The 22,404-nt window shown below is 35.9% G+C and overlaps 1 protein-coding gene across 1 annotated transcript in view; it reads left to right on the top strand.

Moving 5' to 3' along the window:
• Window positions 1–7,914: 7,914 nt before the first annotated feature.
• Window positions 7,915–22,404, top strand: part of LOC144451229 (uncharacterized) — a 19,767-nt gene continuing 5,277 nt past the window's right edge. The window contains exon 1 of the mRNA XM_078142029.1: window positions 7,915–8,844. Within this exon, the coding sequence (XP_077998155.1) occupies window positions 7,915–8,844 (930 nt within the window). The remainder of the gene's footprint in view (window positions 8,845–22,404) is intronic.

Below are 22,404 nucleotides of genomic sequence, written 5' to 3'. Positions count from 1 at the left end.
ATAACATGTACAATGTCTAATTATTGGTATTTTAATAATTTTCAGTGAACATATTGTGGTTGTCTGATTGAAAAGTGATACTCGAGTTACACCGTATCATTGCAGTATTAACATGTTGACAGATTCAAAAAACAAGCATTCGCTGAAAATTCCAGCATGACATTACACTACCTACAGACAATTGACCAATAATTATTTTTTTAAATAAATAACTAACAATTTTAGTGAATATGTCAAAGGTTATTTGATGAATATAAACAACAACTTTAAGCTTAGACTGCAAGATACGTCGTGTCGTTCCGCCCTCACCGGCCCCCTCTCTGGGAGGGGTTGACCGATGTGTGAGGGCATGGCACATCTTACAGACTACTTTAAGCTCCAATTCTGATAACATTCCGCTCAATGAAAGTAGGTTATTGACGGTACATTTACCAGTCGATGCAACAATAAAGATCCTACAAGTACCTGAACTACTTCGGAGTACGTACTACCTTTGACGACAAGTAGAAAAACTGATAGAATTCAGACAAGTGGACTCACGTCGACTAAAATCAAATTAATCTAGTAGTTGGAGAGAAACTGTTAGAGTCACTGACCATTTGAGAACCATTCTAACCCATTAAGGTATGTTTGTATCATGGCTACAGATGCATTAACATGGCAATCGCATCTGTAAAGCTTTTAGTTCATTAAACGTGCTCAGTATGACTGAATACATGGCGGCCATAGTTAATTTGTAGACTGAAATTGAATTACAGGGATTTATATCAGGTGACACAATAACAACCTATATCGTGTTCAATAATGTATCCTTGCTAACGAGGTGATCATGTATGTATTCCAGAGCTTTGACATGTATAAATCCCATAATATGTACAGAATGAAGTGTATTTCAATACTTCACAATATTAATGTTCGTGTATGTATGTATGTATGTATGTATGTATGTATGTATGTATGTATGTATGTGTGTGTGTGTGTGTGTGTGTGTATGTATGTATGTATGTATGTATGTATGTATGTATGTATGTATGTGTGTATGTGTGTGTGTCTGTGTGTCTGTCTGTCTGTCTGTCTGTCTGTCTGTCTGTCTGTCTGTCTGTCTGTCTGTGTATCAATGATTATTGAAATGGTACACCTTCCTGGCATTAAAAGTTTTTCACATGTGCCGTTTCATCAAGTACGTGAAGTATCATATATTCCAATGTATAAACGAATGCATTTGATATTGTCTATGAAAAAAGTATAAATATGTGAAGTGTACACTACCATATCAATTCAATCTCCTTCACATAGTACATGACACCGCTGCAGATAGTTCATGTTATAATCACCACCACCATATAAATGCATCTCCACAGCTGTCTGTCATCTACTTACCAATACAACCTAGCTCTTCTTACGACCAGTTGAACATCGACAATTCACTGAAAGACTAATACATAGCGACTACTTTTCACGACTGTAGAAAGTGTATGCATCTAGAATTAGATAAATTACACCCAAAATAATATGTGTTCATCGTTTAGCTAAATAAGAAAAGGTGTAAAAAGGGACCTTGTCATTTCGAGTTGAACCCCAAAGTCTGCACTTTCTCTTATAAGAGACTATCTATATTCCTGTATCGACTTGGATTTGCATGTAAATATGATTGTGTGTATATCATATATACTAATTATCTACACTGACTTGAACCGAAAATTGAGTTTCACCTACAGACTGTGGCCACGTGGATGAGGTTATTTTAAATTCTTAATCTAAAAACCATTTTAATCATGCCTTCCTTATTTAAAAATAAAAAAACGACATATGCCAAGTCCTTGGTTGTAATTAACTCAATAAATTACAAAAGATTAATGTGTTACATTTACCACGTATGTATGTATGTATGTATGTATGTATGTATGTATGTATGTATGTATGTATGTATGTGTGTATGTATGTATGTATGTATGTACGTACGTACGTATGTGTATGTATGTATGTATGTATGTATGTATGTATGTATGTATGTATATGTATGTATGTTGATTGTAAAGAATATGTATGAGGCTTACCACATCACAACTAGGTCAGAATGAAATGTTCTTTAATTTATCACGCTGTCCAACTAAAAACATCAACTTCTGAAATGTCAAATGTAAAATAACATATTCACTGACATTTTCGTTCTAAAAAGTAACGCATACTGATTAACCCTAAAGTGTATTCAGTCGCCATTTGGAATTTCAATTGTATTTGGAAATATCCCAGGAGGGGTCCGTATTCACAGTTGTGCTACGTAACATTCTCAGAATGTGACGCAGAGATACGTCATTCGTGCTGTTCCTTTATACATAATATAATCTACAAGTAGGCAGAGATATGAAGAGAGAAAGGACAACACAAAAAATTAATTGATATTTTGGAAATTGAAGTGATGAAGGAGAGATATACAGGCACACAGAGTAATAATCTCATTAGTAAAGCACTTACAGTTTGCATGAAAAATGTAAACCCATGCAGGGAGGAGAGAGAGAGGAACAATTAATGTTTAATGTATGCAAACACAAAAACATAAAGTGGGTCTGTATCTTGTAGTAGTAAACGCATAGATAATAATGCGGGTTGCTTGTAATAAAATAATATATCCATGAAAAAATATCTGCCGCATTCTCACCCCCATTTCTGATCCTCTCGCTAAATGATACCCCCTTCTCTCTCTCTCTCTCTCTCTCTCTCTCTCTCTCTCTCTCTCTCTCTCTCTCTCTCTCTCTCTCTCTCTCTCTCTCTCTCTCTCTCTCTCTCTCTCTCTCTCTCTCTCTCTCTCTCTCTCTCTCTCTCTCTCTCTCTCTCTCTCTCTCTCTCTCTCTCCATGCACCAATGTCCCCGTGGTCATAAGAATTGAATACCCGCTGTATGTCAACAGGAAATGCGTGGAAGTTAATTTACATCCACGATACTGAAAAGGATTCACGTTAAAGAAAATGTCGTAATACTATGTACTCAATACTAAGATTAGTCAATCTTTGCAAAGGAGTTGCACTTTCCAAGTCGTTGACACCGGCAACTTTGTTATGCAAGCGTTAAGCTTATATTTATATGAGGATGTAACCGTGTCTGTTATGCTGCTCACTGTCTATTACTTTACGTTCCATTTCTTCACTAGTACTGTGATACCTATATGGATTATTGTGTTCCCTGAGTCTTTGTGAGTGCCCGCGCGTCGCGTCCATCCGTGCGTGCGTGCGTGCGTTCGTGTGTATGTACATGTGTGTGTGTGTATGTATGTATGTATGTATGTATGTATGTATGTATGTATGTATGTATGTATGTATGTATGTATGTATGTATGTATGTATGTGCGCTCGCTTCCGTGTATAGTCACATCATATGAGAGGGTTTTTAGAATTGATGAGTACATTGTTAAAGACATCAGTGTATAATTTCTAGATTCATTTACATTGTTATCAATAATTTTGGGCATATTTGCAATAAATTCTCGTATTTGGTAAAGTGATACAGAATATTGTAACAGTGTATTAACTGCAGAGCAGAAAACAAGAAAAAGGGGAGAGGCGAGGAGAGGCGGGAGAAGAGAAGAGAAGAGAGGAGAAAAGAAGAGGAGAGAAGAGAAGAGAAGAGAAGAGAAGAGAAGAGAAGAGAGGAGAGGAGAGGAGAGGAGAAGGGAAGGGAAGGGAAGGGAGGGAGGGGAGAGGAAAGGAATGAGGATATGAGAGTGGAGAAGAGAGGAGAGGAAGGGGAGGGGAGGGGAGAGGAGAGGATCGGAGGAGAGGAGAGAGGATTAAAGGGGGGGGGAGTAGGAAAGACATGGTAACTGTTCCGGAAGACTCCACCTGTTGATATGATGTCAAAATAAATTATACGACAGTGATTGACATAATATACAACATATAACATACATGATAATTCAGTGTTATTTGTACAAACAATGTCTTTTAATTTGAATTGTTTGCAGTTTATATGACACGATATACACTTGTTCGAGCAGTTGACCTATACAAGGTCGATATAATTTGTGTATACTCTGAATACCGACCTAAAGTGGAATCCCCAAAGCGTAGAATATAAGATGTCTTGGGTTGTGTACTCTTTGCCTATGGCCTATAGCAGTTTATACATGTACAAGAGGTAGGGGGAGTCGCTAATTGCTTGTCGTGCCTCGGGTTAAACAGAGAACCAGCGTAGACGCGTGCTTTTGATACACATTTACTCGTGTCTCCAGCAAGCCACTCTACTCATTCATAATCCAATTAATTATTCTCCTGCTTTTCGTCTCAATATCAAGAAGTCGTTGCCATGGTAATTTGAATAGACGAGTATGGAAATAAGAAATACATTGTCCGCTGTTTCATTATACTTTCTGCTTGTGATGTTATATTCCATCCTACATTCTAGTTCGTTTAAGAGCGACAGCGTATTTTTTTTTCTCCTACATAGTATTTGCACAAAAACAGCCATTATCAGATATAGCTTGCCGAATATTGAATATATTGGTAAATTTGCTATTTCACCTTCGCTTTCGTCCGCTGAGATATTCGATAACATAGCAGATGTATATAGAGAGGGTTTACGGTAACGCTAAATCCTCCAACAAAATATCTAATAACCCAATTACACCACCAGTATTTAAAAAAAGAAAAAGAAAGAAAAAGAAAAAAAGGCACTAACAAGATCAGGGTTTGATCATTATGACTGAAGATACTACTAACGCCATCTTCGTTAAAATAGGATTCTGCCAACATCTTAATCAATAGTGCCCAAGCGTTTTAAAGGGAAATAGAGTCATTTTCATAAACTAGGGATCCCGAAGAGTAATTTCAGGATTTTACTTCACCTATATTTATTTGCGATTTCAGAGAAACGTCTGTTGATTGCTGTGTGCCTTTGTCGGGTATCCTTACTGTGGGTCATTGACATTGGATCACGGGTGTTAGCTGAGATAATATATTCCTGGCTGTACAATGAATCTTCCTGACTCCCGAGTGCTTCTTCCCTACCTTGTAAAACATCTCTCATGAATATTCATTGTTCAACTATGAATATATTACTTCTGCTGACTCTTATGATGCAACTGGCCCACAGCACAGATACTAGTGTCCTATAAAGTAACACGATAAACTAGATGTTTTTTTCTGAAATCGTAAGTGATTGTAGGTGATATAAAATCATAAAATGACTCTCCAGAATCCATTGACAGTTTATGACAATGTCTCTATTTTCAGACAGATAGACAGAGAGATAGATAACCAGACAGACAGACAGACAGACAGACAGACAGACAGACAGGCAGACAGACAGACAGACAGACAGACAGGCAGACATATAGATAGACAGACACAGATAGACAGACATACAGACATATAGATAGATAGATAGATAGACAGACAGACAGACAGACAGACAGACAGACAGACAGACAGACAGACAGACAGACAGACAGACAGACAGACAGATAGATAGATAGATATGGGCACTGGTAACAAAGAATATGTAATAAGGGATTTTACATCGCGTTGCGGATCTAGCGAGATATGGAAATATGCCTAGCAACAACGATTGTCAAACATGTGATAATGGTCAAGCTTTCGTCATGGCTATGTGCGATGATGTTGAGAACAATAGTGTTGCTAAACATTAGACATTTTCAGCCTGACCACCCTCGCGTGGTTGCTATGGATGCAATGGCTGACATGGGGTCTCGTGAGACCAGCTGTGAAAACAGTTCATTAGGTTTCTCCATTATTTGCTTACTCAGAATTCCCTACCCCAGTGTATAGTGGGTCTGTGCATTGCTGGAAATTGTGGTATACAGATGTTGCGAAAGTGAAATTTCGTCACTGATAGGACACCAAATAAAGCAGCTTTAAAGGGGAACAAAGGTACTTTTTTCAGCTTAACTGCACTCGCTGCAACTGATATGTGTTGTTTTTTAAAAACTGTCTCATTAACTACAACTGAAACTGTCTCATTAAGTACAAGGACTCAATCGTAATGTCATACGTGCCAAACAATTGCATCCCCAGTGGGTAAATCAGCGATCACATGCACACTAAAATCAGAGATCACGAATGTAACCTATTCATATACAACTTATGGATAAAATCGACCCTAATTAATATCATATGAACATTGTCTAACTTTTGACATTTTAACAATGTTCATGTCAGTGAATGTATTGTTCGTTTGTCGATCGAAAAATTACACTCAAGTTACAACTACTACACATGAAGATAGTCATTATACATTGAATATGGCATATAGAAAATGTAGAAAGGAAACATAAATTTGTTCTACTGTTAGCTGAAACGATAACAAAGATTAGGGAGCCTCCATTATAGTAGTTATATTACATTCCCATTATCGAGAAGCGGATATTTTAACCTTAGTATATATACACACACAACAGTGAAAGCTAAGATCAATATTGGATTTATAAACAGACCGTTAATGTTGTATCTCCACTTGAACTAAAGCATACTAGTACATCAAATATGTTTTTGATGTGAGATTTTGTAATGTTTTGGCCGATGCGCATATAGTCATTATTACAGACAGAAGAGATTGCAAGTATTGTTTTTCTTCCCATATAAGGTCACAGAAAAGAGAAGACATTGGTCTACACTACAGGAAGATTCAGGGACATGCAAAGGGTTTAATTTACCATGTAGTAATTTCTTTCCTTTGTCTTCAGGCTATACCCCCCCCCTCTCCTTGCTGTTCTAATTCTCTGCACTTCTTTGTGCATTTGTGCTTGTATTTCTTGGAACAGTAAACTACATATGTTTTATGTACGTAGGGCGACATAAATAACATAATTATGAGTGACTACAAAGAATCTAAACAGATTAAAAACGCGCCTTCTGTCGTCTTTCGTCTATTTGCAATCTCAAGATGAACCATAAAGGACCACGTGTAGAGTAACTCATCTTGACCATCAGATGTGAGTATTCATTTACAAAGATTGAGATTGCCATCCATATTCTCTAGTCTACCATGTTGCCACATAGCCGCCAGGATGTGGTATCTTGACAGTGTATATTGATGAGATTTGTAAGAACAGTGTGAATCGACTCCATATTTCATATCTGATATGTGTATGAATAGCGTAGTTTGTTTGTCAAAGTAACACTCCCACCATGTAACACGCTATCCTGTCAACGTCAACAACAAAAGTATAAAGACACCGCAATGACGTGTTAACTTTCACACGAGCTACTTAATCATGCATATCATTTTCGAGGAGCGTGTGGAGGTCAACGTTTTTTTTTGCTGCATAGGATTTAGTCGAAAAGAAAATTCTGTCTCCAGATAAATTGTCTAGTGTTGAATTTGTATTCGGTGTTATCCCGTTCACCGACGCCGAACTCTCACGAGTTTTAGGATGTACTTTCCATACCAGTGGGATATGTGAAACCCGCTGATTGGTGTACGAAGAACTGGCGTCACGAGAGCGGGGATTAACGAAACTCAACGTAGTTCCGTAGCTGTATCGTGATTTACGTCAGCTAGTGAAACCCCATACAGTAACGGTTGGTTGTGTTAGATGTACGCAGCCGCAGACCTGTTGAAAACGAGCTCACGTGGCGCATTGCCCAACTATCTTCTTATCAGCAGCCTGACGGCGTCAAACATAGTAGAAAGGTGATATGCATCTCAATCGACAACATCTTCAAATGCTCAAAGTAACATGTCTTTGAAATCGTTTCATTTACGTTAACGTTGTATACTTCTTGATTTACACGGGACATAAAACCTTTTCTTTCAAATTCCGGGAACTCCAATCAATACTACGAAAACAACTCTCGTAAAAGGTGAAGTGACAGTTCTGCAATTTAGTTATTGCCTTTCAAGAACATCCTCTATGGCATATGTGCAATAGGTTAAAAATTACTCTTTAAAGTTCACAACAAGATGAGGTGCGACATCTACATCAACATCAGTGGCTTGACAACATGCAGTCACTTGGCAACCGACGACAAGGAACATTTTCCAGGCAATGCATTCAACAACACAACAGACGGTTACAGCATTGAGGATCTTGTGACTGCGAGTATTCTTCTATCTGCAGGTGGCATTGCAAATTTTGCAAATTTCCTGACGCTGGCCACTGTCTTCCGTTTCAAGTCTCTGAGCGTTCCCGATGTATGGATATTCTCTCTCGCTCTTTCGGACTATTTGTTTGCAACAACGACGGTTGCTATATCTGTGTACGATTTACTAACGATATACTCCCTCACAGATTGGTTGTGCAGCATATTTGCTTTTACATTCGTGTGGTTTCGTCTGGCTTCAACCACCACAGTGACATTAATGATAGTAGATCGCTACCTGGCTTTACGTAAACCCATCCTTTATAGAACTCGTTTCACGATATACAGCGCCAAACGCATCGTGATGTTCATCTGGATAGTGGGTGCAATTATAGCTGTCATTCCGTTCACAAACTGGTCATCGTTTGTACAATATCACGGCTTTTGCATATATGACTATTCCAGTAACTATGCAACTGTTGTTTTGGCTGTATGCTACCTGCAGTTCATGATTGTATTGTACACGTACATTGAGTTCATTTTCTCAATGAGGAAATTTATAGAACGAAGACATGATCGCAGATCAACAATTTTCAGCGATTCACGTTCGCACAGACATCACACATCAATCGTTCTTCGTGGTCTAAGAAATGCTCGAGATAGGGCAACCAATAATTGCCTAAGACGCGAAAGTGATGCTGTCGTGCAGGCAGCGGTGGTGAATTCCGTCAACGTCAACAAATGTACGAGGATGGCAAAGACAGTGGCAGTGATTGTTTTGCTGTACTACCTCACGTGGTCTGTTGTTTTGGTAAGTGTAGTCTGTTTTCATTTTCCCGCTCAAAAATGACCAAACCAATTACTAACTGGTCGGCTTGGTTAACGAAATCTAATATTTTTCTATGAGTCTGAAAATGTTACATTTTAGACACTCCTCGCTAACACCCCCCCCCCCCTCCCCACCCACGAAACTTGGAAAGTATAAGTTCCGGAATTCTGGAACCCATAATCAAATATCATCAAAAGAATATTAGATTATATTTAATCTGATTTAGTAAATTAAATGCTGTACAATCTCATTTCTGAGTAAATTGGAATGGTAGTATCCCGCCATAATTTAATAACATGCAGACTACAACCTGAATGACAACACAATGAAAGTAAAATCATTCGATTCAATATTTATGATGAATACATTATCTTCGTTCACTGACGTCACCATAAATAGTACAACATTTCAAAATGTATTGATATCAGGGAGAAATATTCGACCGTGTTTAAGCCCCTCCTCCACAGCCCACCATTTTGTTTATATTGTACGTTCATCATCCATTGTGTAATGAGATAACACATTGGGGTCAGTTGTTTACAAAATTTAGCAAGATATAAGACGTAAATGTCGTAAAACCACAAGCTCTTTTACGGCATTTTCCCCGAGAAAAATATTGACAGTCACAATGGTTGAAAATTGTCCGCCAGGACACTGACCGCAAGCGCTGTGTAAACCTTCTTACTGTAGATAATAACTCGAATAATTCAGACTCGAAAGATATTATATTATTTGACCATTTTAATGACTATGACGTTCTTGACGTACCCGTGACTGCGCATTTCATCACCCTCGTCGTTTTACGGCTTAGCATTTATTCGAAAATGGTTCAAATTATTCCATCTTGTAAGTCGATCACACCTGTACTTTGCACCAGGTTCTGTTGAAGTAGGTATATTGAGAAATAATAACCATTCACCGATTTTAGTTGGCTAGAAGAAGGTACTATTTTCATTTTTGTACACTACGTTTTATGAATATCCTCTTAATATAAAAAATATGGCGAAGACCTGAGGCCATCAAATTAAATGGGGAGAAATCCAGTCATTTGTATTCTTAACGGTAGTTACTGTACGTGGGCTTCACCAAGCCATAGAAATGCCAATAGGTTGTAGCCTACGGTACATTAAACTTTTCAGAGGGCACGCAGCCTGTTATTTCACCTCACAATAGTAAGACACGATTTCCTTGACTACTCAAAATGTCACGAGTCCAAAGGTTCAATTCCGTGCGACTGAATACAAAGTGACTTGCAAAATAATAACAGAATATGAACCTGTTGGCATATGTTTCAAATACATGGTTTATTACCAACTCTTTCAAAGGGTAGCGTGCTTTGTTTGCATTTAAAGGGTAGAAGGAATCAGGGTTATTTCTATGAGTCACAACATGACAACATTTTGAACTTTAAAAGTGTCAGAGTATTTATTGTCGCACGAGTAAATATACGTACGTGACTATTATGTACGATTAATGTACATCCTACAGGAACATAAGTAGCCGTAAATGTATGTATGTATGTATGTATGTATGTATGTATGTATGTATGTATGTATGTATGTATGTATGTACGTACGTACGTGTGTGTGTGTGTGTGTGTGTGTGTGTGTGTGTGTATGTATGTATGTATGTATGTATGTATGTATGTATGTATGTATGCATGCATGCATATGCATGTGTGTGTATGTATGTATGTATATATGTATGTATGTATGTATGTATGTATGTATGTATGTATGTATGTATGTATGTATGTATGTATGTGTGTGTATACATGTATGTATGTATGTATGTATGTATGTATGTATGTATGTATGTATGTATGTGTGTGTGTATGTATGTATGTATGTATGTATGTATGTATGTATGTATGTATGTATGTATGTATGTATGTATGTATTATGATTTTATATATGGGAAATGATTTCTTACAAGCATAATGTTTTATTTCAAAACAAACATCCTTTAGTAGCGTTTTAGTTTAAATGACTAAGTAGTCGCTGAGATCTTTTTATCGATGCCATAGAGCTGTTCTCCTACTGTAAAGTAATAGTTCAACATCTAAAGAGGCTGATGAACAAACAATATTTACGAGTATTGATATACGACTGAGTTACAAAATCAAATAACATGCCAACGACCGAGAAAATCAAATAATAAGCCACTGACCTAAATAGAGATATATCGATGTGAATACGGCTCAGTCGTTCAACCTACCCAGCAGCTAATGATGTATGTATATATTGTATCACATATTTGGCGCCAAAATTGAACATTTCATAATGACACTTTCCTGTATATACAATGTCGTCCTGTCTTGTAAAGCTATAGGACGGTTGGTTCTGTTGCCATAGATACAAATTAAGTTTACCCAGACGACTCCCACATCTCTGAAACTGAAAACGTTTAAGCACAGTTTGGGATGTCATTTAAACTAAAAAGCATTTATTACTATTTATGTTTTTATTATTATTCATTGTTTGGATCAGGCTCGAGGCCCATATTAAAAACAATACACTAGGAATAAGAATATACATATACAAATCCTTAAAAATAAACTATCCATGGAAAAAGAGACAGGCTAATACCCATACACAAGTAATGACAGTAATCAATAAAGAAGATCTCTCCAGTGCCTGAACTACAGAGAATCCTGGTACATACATGAATAAACACATTTAAACGTTGCTACTATCTAACACTCTCTTCACAAAATTGTAAACACTTTTCCGGACAAATTCACCGAATGACAAAACTGAATGAGAAACAAACATAGAACTTAAACTACACCACCTGGACAAATTAAAAAAAATTCTAATACAATTATTATACGCAACTCAAACTTTGTTGTATGTTCTCAACTTAAAATTGGACCATAGATGACAACAGTATACATTAGAAGAAAAAAAAAGACTTAAATAACCTAACTTGACTAGAGCAAAAAGGCAAAAAATTCCTGCATAGAAAGTTACCGCGTATGTAAAGTAATCGCATTTGTCTAGTAATATAATCATCATCATCCATGAAGATACTGAGGACAAATACACCCATATATTTGTATGAGTCGACAAACGAAAGCTTATTATCATTCAAAGAAATAACAGGGGTGTTCAAAAGCTTCACGTTTACATACAAACTGTTTTTTCTGATTGTAGATAATATTATGTTCGATACCGTAAATCTCGCAAACATGAGTAAGCTTGGAAGGGGAGGTTTATTTTGGCCTTCTGTTCAATCTGAATATTCAATTCCTTTATTGAACGAATAAAAACACCGTGATGTTGCCATTTCTGGTCGATGTTTTCCAAGTGTGTGAGAATCGACAAGGTGTCTGACCTCATTTAAAGAAAGGGTGTTGAGCCAGACAGAACTCATTCTAAACCACAGATAGTGAAAACAACAGAAAAATCACAGTTTTCATCAAATCGATTTTAGTTCACATGCTCGTTGCTGCAAGGGTAGGTATTAAGACGTCGTGAGCACCGTATAATAATGGTGATTCTCATGGCCTTCAAAAAAGGATCCCAGGCTGAAAATAAACTTCTCTTTAAACATTATCAGTGGATAGCCTCTAGTAGGGTCGAAGAAGCTTTTCGGTTGTTCCTAAATGCTTCTGGTGTTGTTGAGTGCGTTACCTACTGTTTCTTAATGATATTACGTGAATTACAGGTTTCTATGGATTTAGTTGTCTTCACTTATTTTCACCAGTGTCTCCTGAAGAGACACCTGTCTCCTTAAAAGTTTAGGTTAATTAGATCAGTCGGCAACTAGAAAGGGAATGCTAACACCTATCTTTAAATATTGCCTCCGACTTCACTCATATTACTGTTGAAATGGAGGTATCTCCGAGCGAGGTGTCCTTGAAAGTACTCTTCTCATACGGCCCTACATCACGTTTATATTTTGAACGTTTAGGTATGAACTATTGAGATAATTGCAACTGCATTGGTGTGTTAGTTGATAGACAATGGAGGGGACCATCTATGGTTAGCTGTGACACACACACACACACACACATACACACACACACACACACACACACACACACACAAACAAACAAACAAACAAACATGAACATCGAAAGAGCATTGATCTTTTAAACAGTTTACTTCTGTATTGAGTAAAAGTTGAATTGGATGTATAAATTGATATGACGTGTTCCACTTTGTATCAATTTCATATTAGCCACAACTTCAAACTAAATGTGACAATTTCATGATTTATATTGCTTTTTTTTCCTCAAATTTAATAAAAAATTGTGAATGTTATGAAAGTTGTATTGATCATCCATCTACCGAGATTAATGGGCTAATCAAACATATTACTATTTATGCTATGCAAATTTTTTTTTCTATCGTATCAAACGTTTGTTTCTATGAACAAATCATCTGATATCTAAGTACAAGAACGATTTTGTTTTAAATATCACTGCAGGATACAAAGACATTTTTGTAAACTCGGAGGGTCATTTTGTGATTTTACATAACATATATTAACAATTATGAATAATTAATAGTCTTCTATTAAGTATACACGTCTACTGATTCCCATGAAACAATGCGTGTCCATGGAAAGGTCCGCCACTGAACAATAAGCGAGGAACACGTTTCAACCTGGTGTTTCTCCGTAATCGAACGTAATGTATGTGATGTAAAATCATGAAGTAATTCTCCACAACATAAAGATTTCAAAATGCCATTATTACATGTAGTGGGACTCCCCTTTAAAACCTGGAAGTTTGTTCAAAAGTGTGTTGTAGGTACAATAACTTACTCGTAATATCGTACACGATAAACAGTATTGCATCATCTGTGGGTAAACGTATTTTTGTAGCAGTATACACGATAAATCAAATCAAATTGAATTTTGGGTCCGGACCAAAAAATCAGCGCCCTCATCGGTGATCACGATTTTATCCTGTTTCTGTACTGTGTATGGATAATATCGACCACTGGTTAACGGTGATAAATGTCTGATTATTGGTATTTTAACAATTTTCGGTGACAATATGGTGGTTGTCTGATCAAACAATGATAGTCCAGTTACAACTAGTACAGTTTGAACATAGCGACAGATTCAATACCGAGCTTTCACTCAGGATTTAAACTTGCCAGTACACTATCTACACAGAATATCGACTACTACTGACCAGATTCAGCGTCTTTTAAAAAAAAAGTAATTTACCGATTTTAAGTAAAATATCGTTGGTTATTTGATGAAAAAATGTCCCTGTTATAGCTCCTAGTATAGTGCAGGTAAGGAATATAGAACAAACAATACGTACAAGAAAGAAGTGTGCCTCAAGATTCGATATGTTTGAACAGAAAATTCAACGGAGGTTAGATATGGAAGAAAGTGCAAAGCTTTGAAAAGATGATTCACGGTCTTTACAATTTTTTTTCAATAGAAGAAAACGCAGCCGCTGGGCTTTGTACTTGAACATGTTGTAATGATACATGGTATTTTGAAGTACAGCCAGCTCTCGAGCGGGGATCATTATTTGACGCTAACAGTTAGTATAATAGATAAGTGTACATCAATCTTGAGCGTGTGTCAGCCTTTATATGAGGTTTCGCATGAATCATTTACTTTTTTAGAAATCGCAAACGGGTGTTGCTTTCTCGAGAAGAGGGGAAAGCATAGAAATGTTATCACTTAGAGCTAACCTGAGAAATAATAATCACATGGCCAACATATCCACATGTCAAATACAACAATAGCAGATGAACTATCGGGAAGCTAACAAAAATACAAACTAAACACGCATTACTACAATCCGATTCAAATGCTGATAGTTGCATTAGTTTTCGTTACAAGGATAATATGTCGATCCCGGGGATATATACTACCTTCGAAAGGCTGTGTAAAGGTTTACTGCTTAAAGTGGTACTACTTGTTTGGCTTCTGTGTCTCTGAAATTGGGTGTACCTTTTGCATTTCTTTTGTCAGAATAGATTTCTTGGGTAAGGGAAGATTCGTATTTGTTTTTACATGTCGAATTGTAAACTGTAACAATGAAAGAAACCTGTTCCTGGTCATATATATATATATATATATATATATATATATATATATATATATATATATATATATATATATATATATATATATATATATATATATATATATACATACATATATATATATATATATATAGACACACAATACATACATACATACATACATACATACATACATACATATAATATATACATATATATGTATATATATATATCACGTGATATATATATATATATATATATATATATATATATATATATATATATATATATATATATATATATATATATATATATACATGGAATCTCTTTCTTGTAATGGCTGTAACTGCATTTAAGTTTTATTCGACGAACGGATTCCACAGAATCAATCCTACCATCTGACAGATGTTTCTTGTAGACAACAAATCACAGTAAATGGAACTATCATGTATACTACCATTCGGTTCACTCATGTCCACAGATGAGATTATACACGTTCAATGAAAACCTTGGCGGAAGTTAGAGTTGATCGGAAGAAATACAATTTCAATACAGGAAGTCATTGGAAACAATTTGCTTCGTGAATCGCAAAAAAATTGCTCTGCAAGAAAGCCGGGGGCTTTCTGCCTTCATACCATAATGGTTGTTAGCTAGAAAGTAATACATCTCCCTTCCCGATATGGTGCCTATTAAATGCACTCCTAAGAATAGCTTTATTTTATTGTCCGTGATATATTTTTTGCAGGGATGATGCATTGAAATTGAGTCTAATGTTGGCCGACTGGCTGGCAAAAGTCGTATTTGTAAACAAGAAATGAGAAATGAGTCTTTAATACCGAAAACATGTATGTATGTAAGTATGTATGTATGTATGTATGTATGTATGTATGTATGTATGTATGTATGTATGTATGTATTTAAGTAAGTAGGTAGGTAGGTAGGTAGCTAGGTAGCTAGGTAGGTAAGTAGGTAGGCGTGTGTGTGTGTGTGTGTGTATGTATGTACGTACGTATGTATGTATAAATATATATATATATATATATATATATATATATATATATGTATATATATATATACATGTGTGTGTGTGTGTGTGAGTATGTGTGTGTGTGTGTGTGTGTGTGTGTGTGTGTGTGTGTTTACTGCTTGTTTACAAGGTGTGTAGCTTAATTTTATGATAGACTGTGTTATTCCCTTAACAATTCACTATGGTCTCAGCAGTCAGAATGAGTGACATATATAACTCGTTGTGTTAGATAACATAGTGTATGGTCATGACAGTACAGTTACAAGAGTTTCCACTAACGTAATCATCATTGTCGATGGCTTGGATGAATACAACCATATCAACAAAGCAGTGTAACCATTGTTGTATGGACGATATTACCACAATTAAAATGTGCAAACAAACACCTCTTCTGTCAAAAGTGTCCTATTTATGCTGAAGGAAGGACATGTAGTAATGAAAACTTCCCCCATGAAAAAAATGCTATGTATGTTTTCTCATATGGAGGAAACATTGCATTGATATATACACCTAGTTTTATGTTTATGACAAAATTGACCTTCGTAAGGAACTGATAACACGTTCTGAGGGGAGAATGGAGAGCGCAGTGTGGGTGGTTAATAGGATAAACATCTCATTGGCGTCGAATATCGGGGAAGATGTCTCCGGATGATTACTATAACGAGAACTTCAAGAAATCGTCATATATGTCACTTTTCTACCACACCATCAAGTGATTTCTCATCTATAAACAAGTTTTTCTTGAAGACCTTTCTATGTCCTCAACAACTTTCATTTCGCCATATAATCCATATAGTGTTCGGCGGCCATATTGGATTCTGAAGTGGCCTTGTTTTGATATCATTTTAACATCTTTTAGAATAATGGATTTTGATTTCCTTGCTAGCTAGATTTTAAGTGAGAATGGATGTGATCTTTTCTTGAACAAATGAGGAACAACAAAAGTTTTTATATCCGGTGCGTATTGGTATGTTAGTTGTACACACAGTTAAAATTGTTCCTAAGGAAATATTGTTATGATCATTTTATTTAATTTCGCCACGATGTAATAGACGACTGTCGCTCGAACCATAGTTATGGGAGAATGGACACGTCTAGGGAAATTTGTTGATGGTCATGCCTGGAGCGATATCACTCTGAACTGTGATATGAGAATCTAACACCGACACTTTATTCATACAAGTATTCTTTAACTAGCTGATGTAATATTAAAGATGCCTGTGTAGAGCCACACTCGAGACGGTGACAAATTATCTCCATGGTATGCATGATCTACTCACTGCTATTACATGCAAATGTGCATCCCATTCACGCATATAGAGTACTGTACTGTGTTTTAAGTATATGGAATAAAGTTGGACCTTATACATACTGGTTTAGTACAATTTATGATAATTGCTCACAGCATCTCAATTTTCCATTATTATCATGCATGCTCAGTAGAATTTATATAATCTAATTATAGATCATTTATCCCACAATAAACGTCGTCTTATATATCTGGTATACCTTATATTAGTGGTTGGTCATTTTAACTCGGGGGAGGGGGAAGACACCCCTTGAAAGACCCTCTCCAAAGCTGTACTGATCTGCACCATAGTATTGCTCAATAGACAACACATATCTATGTGTGACTTATGACAGACTCATGGCAAAACCCAAAGATACCCTTGTAACGACCACATTTTCTGAAATGCTCCACCCCACACGCTCACAATTTCCTATGCTTGACACGACAGATAGTTTAATGTAGTATTGCAGATGGTAGACCGAATATTGAGTATTACAACGCGACCTTACTTATGTAACTAGGAATAGAATAACAATGGCAGACATTTCTCTCACTTTCTCTTAAGTATTCCTGGTCTAACAAAAAACATGGTGTTTTTAGATTCCTACATCAACATATGTATGTATGTATGTATGTATGTATGTATGTATGTATGTATGTATGTGTGTGTATGTATGTATGTATGTATGTATGTATGTATGTATGTATGTATGTACACAGGTAGGTAGGTAGGCAGGCAGACAGGTTGGTATGTATCCACTTTCTAGCTATGTACAGTTTTTACACATATCCATAGGTATTATTTAAATATAACATATTCACATGCCGTGGCATTTCATCCTTTTATCACCGCCCTTTGTCTATCTTAGGAATAAACCAAACATAGAAATTGTAAACATTTATAGAAACAATAATAATTGTGACTTTTTCAAAAGCAGTTTTTTTAATAACTGTGTGCATTCGATATTCCTCGGTCTGGTTGTTATTGCAAGAACGTGAAAATATACTGAGTGGGAAATTCTATGTAATTACATCATTCTAGACATCAGATGTTATGTAATGACGTCATTCTAGACAATTATGAGATTTATGTTGCAAACAGTGAAATATCATTTTTCATTTTGTCTAGAAATCATAATAACATGTTTACGTTTATTTTGTGCTGATATAAATTAGTATCGACTATCGATATAAGGTCGACGAATTGTGATGACGTACTTTATTGGTAACCCAACCGCGCTGGACGTTATATGTAATTGTATCTTCAAATTTATTTTTTCTCAAAGTAGAGTATTTAGGCATAACAAAAGATATTGCGTGGCTCCGAGTTCGCTCAATTTTAGAATGGGTGGGTAGGTAGATTTTTTATTTTATGTTATTATTTGTTTTTATGTGTGAGTGTTTAGTTCAAGTTATTATGTTTTCTGATGTTTTCCAAATGGTCTCTTTTTAAGATGATGTTAGTTTCCGCATCCACTATTTCTTGTGAGACTCCACAATTTTCGCGATTTCATTCACGATTTCAAGATGATTTGTAAGGATACTTCTCTCTTTCAATTTCTCTTTGTCAAATAGCGATTATAGTTTCACACGAAAATATGTTTTTATCTTAAAACCCAGTACTGCATGTCACGTGTCTCTATTTGCGGTGGTAATGCATGTGTTCAATATGCTGCAGGTGTTTGATTCGCCAAATTCTCAGTTTGAACTATCAGTTTATTTTGTATGGCCAGAATATGAGAGAGAGAGAGAGAGAGAGAGAGAGAGAGAGAGAGAGAGAGAGAGAGAGAGAGAGAGAGAGAGAGAGAGAGAGAGAGAGAGAGAGATAGAGAGAGAGAGAGAGAGAGAGATATATAGATATATTAAAATATAATATTATATAAGTAAATATCAACTCCTTCAAAGTTCTACGTTCCTGAAATGACAACATAAATTTCCCAAGTAGGCTTTAAAATCTAAAAACAGCAATATATCAGGGCAATTTATGCTCTTAATGTCATAATCAGCTGACCGACTGTGATAATTTCATCTCAAGTTTATAAATTCCTAGTTTATCAGAGGAGGACCAACAGAGTATAGAAGGTCTCATTACTGTTAATGAGGCTTATCAGTCCTTGTCTATGTCAGAGGGCAAGACACCAGGGAATGATGACCTTTCTCCTGAGTTTTATGTTAGTTTCTGGCATTTGGTAGGCCGCTATGTAATAGATTCTATTAATTTTGCCCATGTAGAAGGCGTTATGTCTAATTCTCAGCGCCAGAGTACTATCACTTTAATTGAAAAACCAGCCTTAGGGAAGGATAAAAGATATATAAAAAAATTGGCGCCCAATTTCTCTTATAAATGTTGATGCTAAAATTAGTTCACGATGTATTGCAAAACGGTTCGAAAGGGTCCTTTCAAATCTCATCTTTCACACTCAGTCATCCTTTGTTAAAGGTAGGAATATCTCAGACTGTGTCCGTCTAATTGAAGAAGTACTCTTATGTACAAAAGAACAGAATCTACCGGGTATTTTGGTAGCTATCGATTTCTAAAAAGCATTCGATTCTCTTGAATGGAATTTTTTACAAAGATGTCTAAAAGTTTTCAATTTTGTCTCCTCTTTGATTCAATGGGATGAAATTTTTTTATTCTAATGTAGAAAGCTCCGTCACCAATCATAGATAATTACGGGGGGGGGTACGTCAGGAAGACCCTTTGTCCCCCACTCTCTTTATTCTTGCCCTTGAAGTTTTCTTAATAGCATTTAGGGTCAATCCCAATATACAAGGTATTCAAATTAAAGATATTACAGTTAGTGATTGTGCCTTTGCTGATGAACTAACCTGGTGGTTTTTTTTTTTTTGGGGGGGGGGTTTAGTGGGGGGATGAAGCTTCAGTGCATGGCCTTTTTGAATTATTGGTTAGTTTTGGTAAGATTTCTGGGTTTAAGAATAACATTGAGAAAAAAGACGCTATCTGGTTTGGGTCATGGATGAGAAGGAAAGATACTCCTTTTGGCATTAAATGGCCTTCCACTCCTTTAAAAATTGTTGGGATTTCTTTTTCATATGATAAGGATTGGGCTACCACTTTGAATTATTCTAGGCCCTATTAAAAATATAGATTCTACTTTTAAATTTCTGGAAACAGCTAAACTTAACATTGCTGGGAAAGGCACAGATAATTAAGAGTCTTGCTATTTCTAAATTAGTTTATGTTGTGAGAATGTCACATGTACTTGGGGATCTCCTTCTTTCAGTAAACAGAAAAATCTTTAATTTTATTTGGAATGGTCATGACCGTATTGCTAGAAATGTAATGATCTCAGATGTTAATAATGGAGGACTCAAAGCACCAGACGTTTTTTTTTTTATCATGTTCAAGGTTTTTCGTATTATGTGGTTAAAAAGGTATTTGACCTCTCTGTTGTTCATGTCTGGAAGGATCTTTTTCTTAATAGATTGAAAGCCGTTGAAGGTAACTTTTTATTCATTTGTAACTATTCCATGGATAAATTAAAAATCTGCCTTTCAAATTTTTATCATGAGGCCTTGAAAGCATAGGTTGAATTGCAAGATATGGATATAAAAAAAAAAACAGGCCACAAACTCATGTTTGATTTGGAATAACAAAAGATATTTTAATTGGAAATATGAAAATCTGTTTATCTCGCCGAAATTCATAGAAAAGGAAACAGTGCAATTAGTGATCCTTTTGAAAATATTCCAGTAAGGGACACCACCCTCTCTACAAATTGGCATTTGTCAGGCCTCAAATGTTTCATTTAACTAGAATGCTTATTAGTGCTCTCCCATTAGAATTGAAAGCTATTACTCCAAGGACTGGTTCGATTGTTGCTCAGGTTTTTTCTTACAAATGTGTACCTAAAATCTTTATCAATGGAGAATGTGTAGAGGCTATAAATATCAGCCGCAAGGTGGTAAAGGAAATTTTCAGCAAAGCAAAAATTTCAAGTGCCTTGTGGAGCATTGTATTACATGAGAGAATTTGACATGGAATTTTCGCAATTTTCAGCATTTTATTCTATTCCTTCAAAGCGACAATTGAGACTAAGTTAAGGGAATTCCAATTTAAGTTACTCCATTGCATTTTGACTAATTATGATCTGTTCAGAATGACTTCTTCTATCGTTGATAACCCTAGGTGTACATTTTGCCAAAGGGAATTAGAAACAAGAGATCATCCTTTTTACCAATGTCAATTTTCCCGTCTATTTTGGACTTCTTTCCAAAATGTAATTGGGAATGAGATTCTTTCTCGTCAACACGTAATTGTACAGGATGTTCAAGAATAGAACTTTTTTTTACTGCTTCTTAGAAAGCGATTTCTTTACAATTGCAAGCTACAGAAGATTATTCCCAATATTAAACGTTTTTGCTGTAATGTGAAATATGCTCAAAACGTCGGAAAACAAATAGCCAGTACAAATGACAAGATTGAAGTGCATCTCCAAAAGTAGTCATGCATGGAACAAGTTAAATTGTAATTTCGAGAGGTGTGTACATTACATGTTAAATTTCCTTTCCAGAGCAAAGCCCCCCCCCCTCCCCCCGTTTTTTTCTTCCCCTTCTGTCCTGTCTTTTTGTGTTTGTCTTGTGGTTTGTATACTTTATTTTTGACAAAATTTGAATAAAATTTGTAAAAGAGAAAAAAAAAATCATAATTAGCAGTAATTTTCAGGACTTCATAGTATTTGTACTTTTATTTATATTGAATATTACGTCTGTATCTGATGCATCAAAGTGATCACTTGAACAGTACACATCTAGGCCGAATAAAAACCATAATACAACATAGTGTCAATATTTACTTCTGTTATGGCGTTGAAATGTGATACAAGAAGAACGTACTTGTGAATACTTCACTGATCTTCACTTTCCAGCTGCATGGTCATACATCAAACGGTGTTGTAACTACAGTGTACTAGTAAACAAACTAATGAGCTGATATATTGGATTACATAGAAAATCGGTTGCGAACTGCGCATCAGTTTACCTGTTCTCAAGGTGAATTGCACGTTGGGGACCTTTTACAAGGTTCTCTCTCAAACTCTTCCATGTGAGTAATTTGTTCCTGATCCTTGTGAATTATTAAAACAAATTTGGTTCATCATCAATGCAAACAACAAATCTTTTATTTTCCATAGAGTTAACACGGTGAAAGCATTTGGTGGCCATTTTGGATTTTTTTTTTATTTTGATATCAGTATGGCGTT

Source organism: Glandiceps talaboti, chromosome 21 (assembly GCF_964340395.1).
Source record: "Glandiceps talaboti chromosome 21, keGlaTala1.1, whole genome shotgun sequence".
NCBI lineage: Eukaryota > Metazoa > Hemichordata > Enteropneusta > Spengelidae > Glandiceps > Glandiceps talaboti.
Note: the sequence above shows the minus strand (reverse complement) of the source record. Positions and strands in the feature narration are given on the sequence as shown.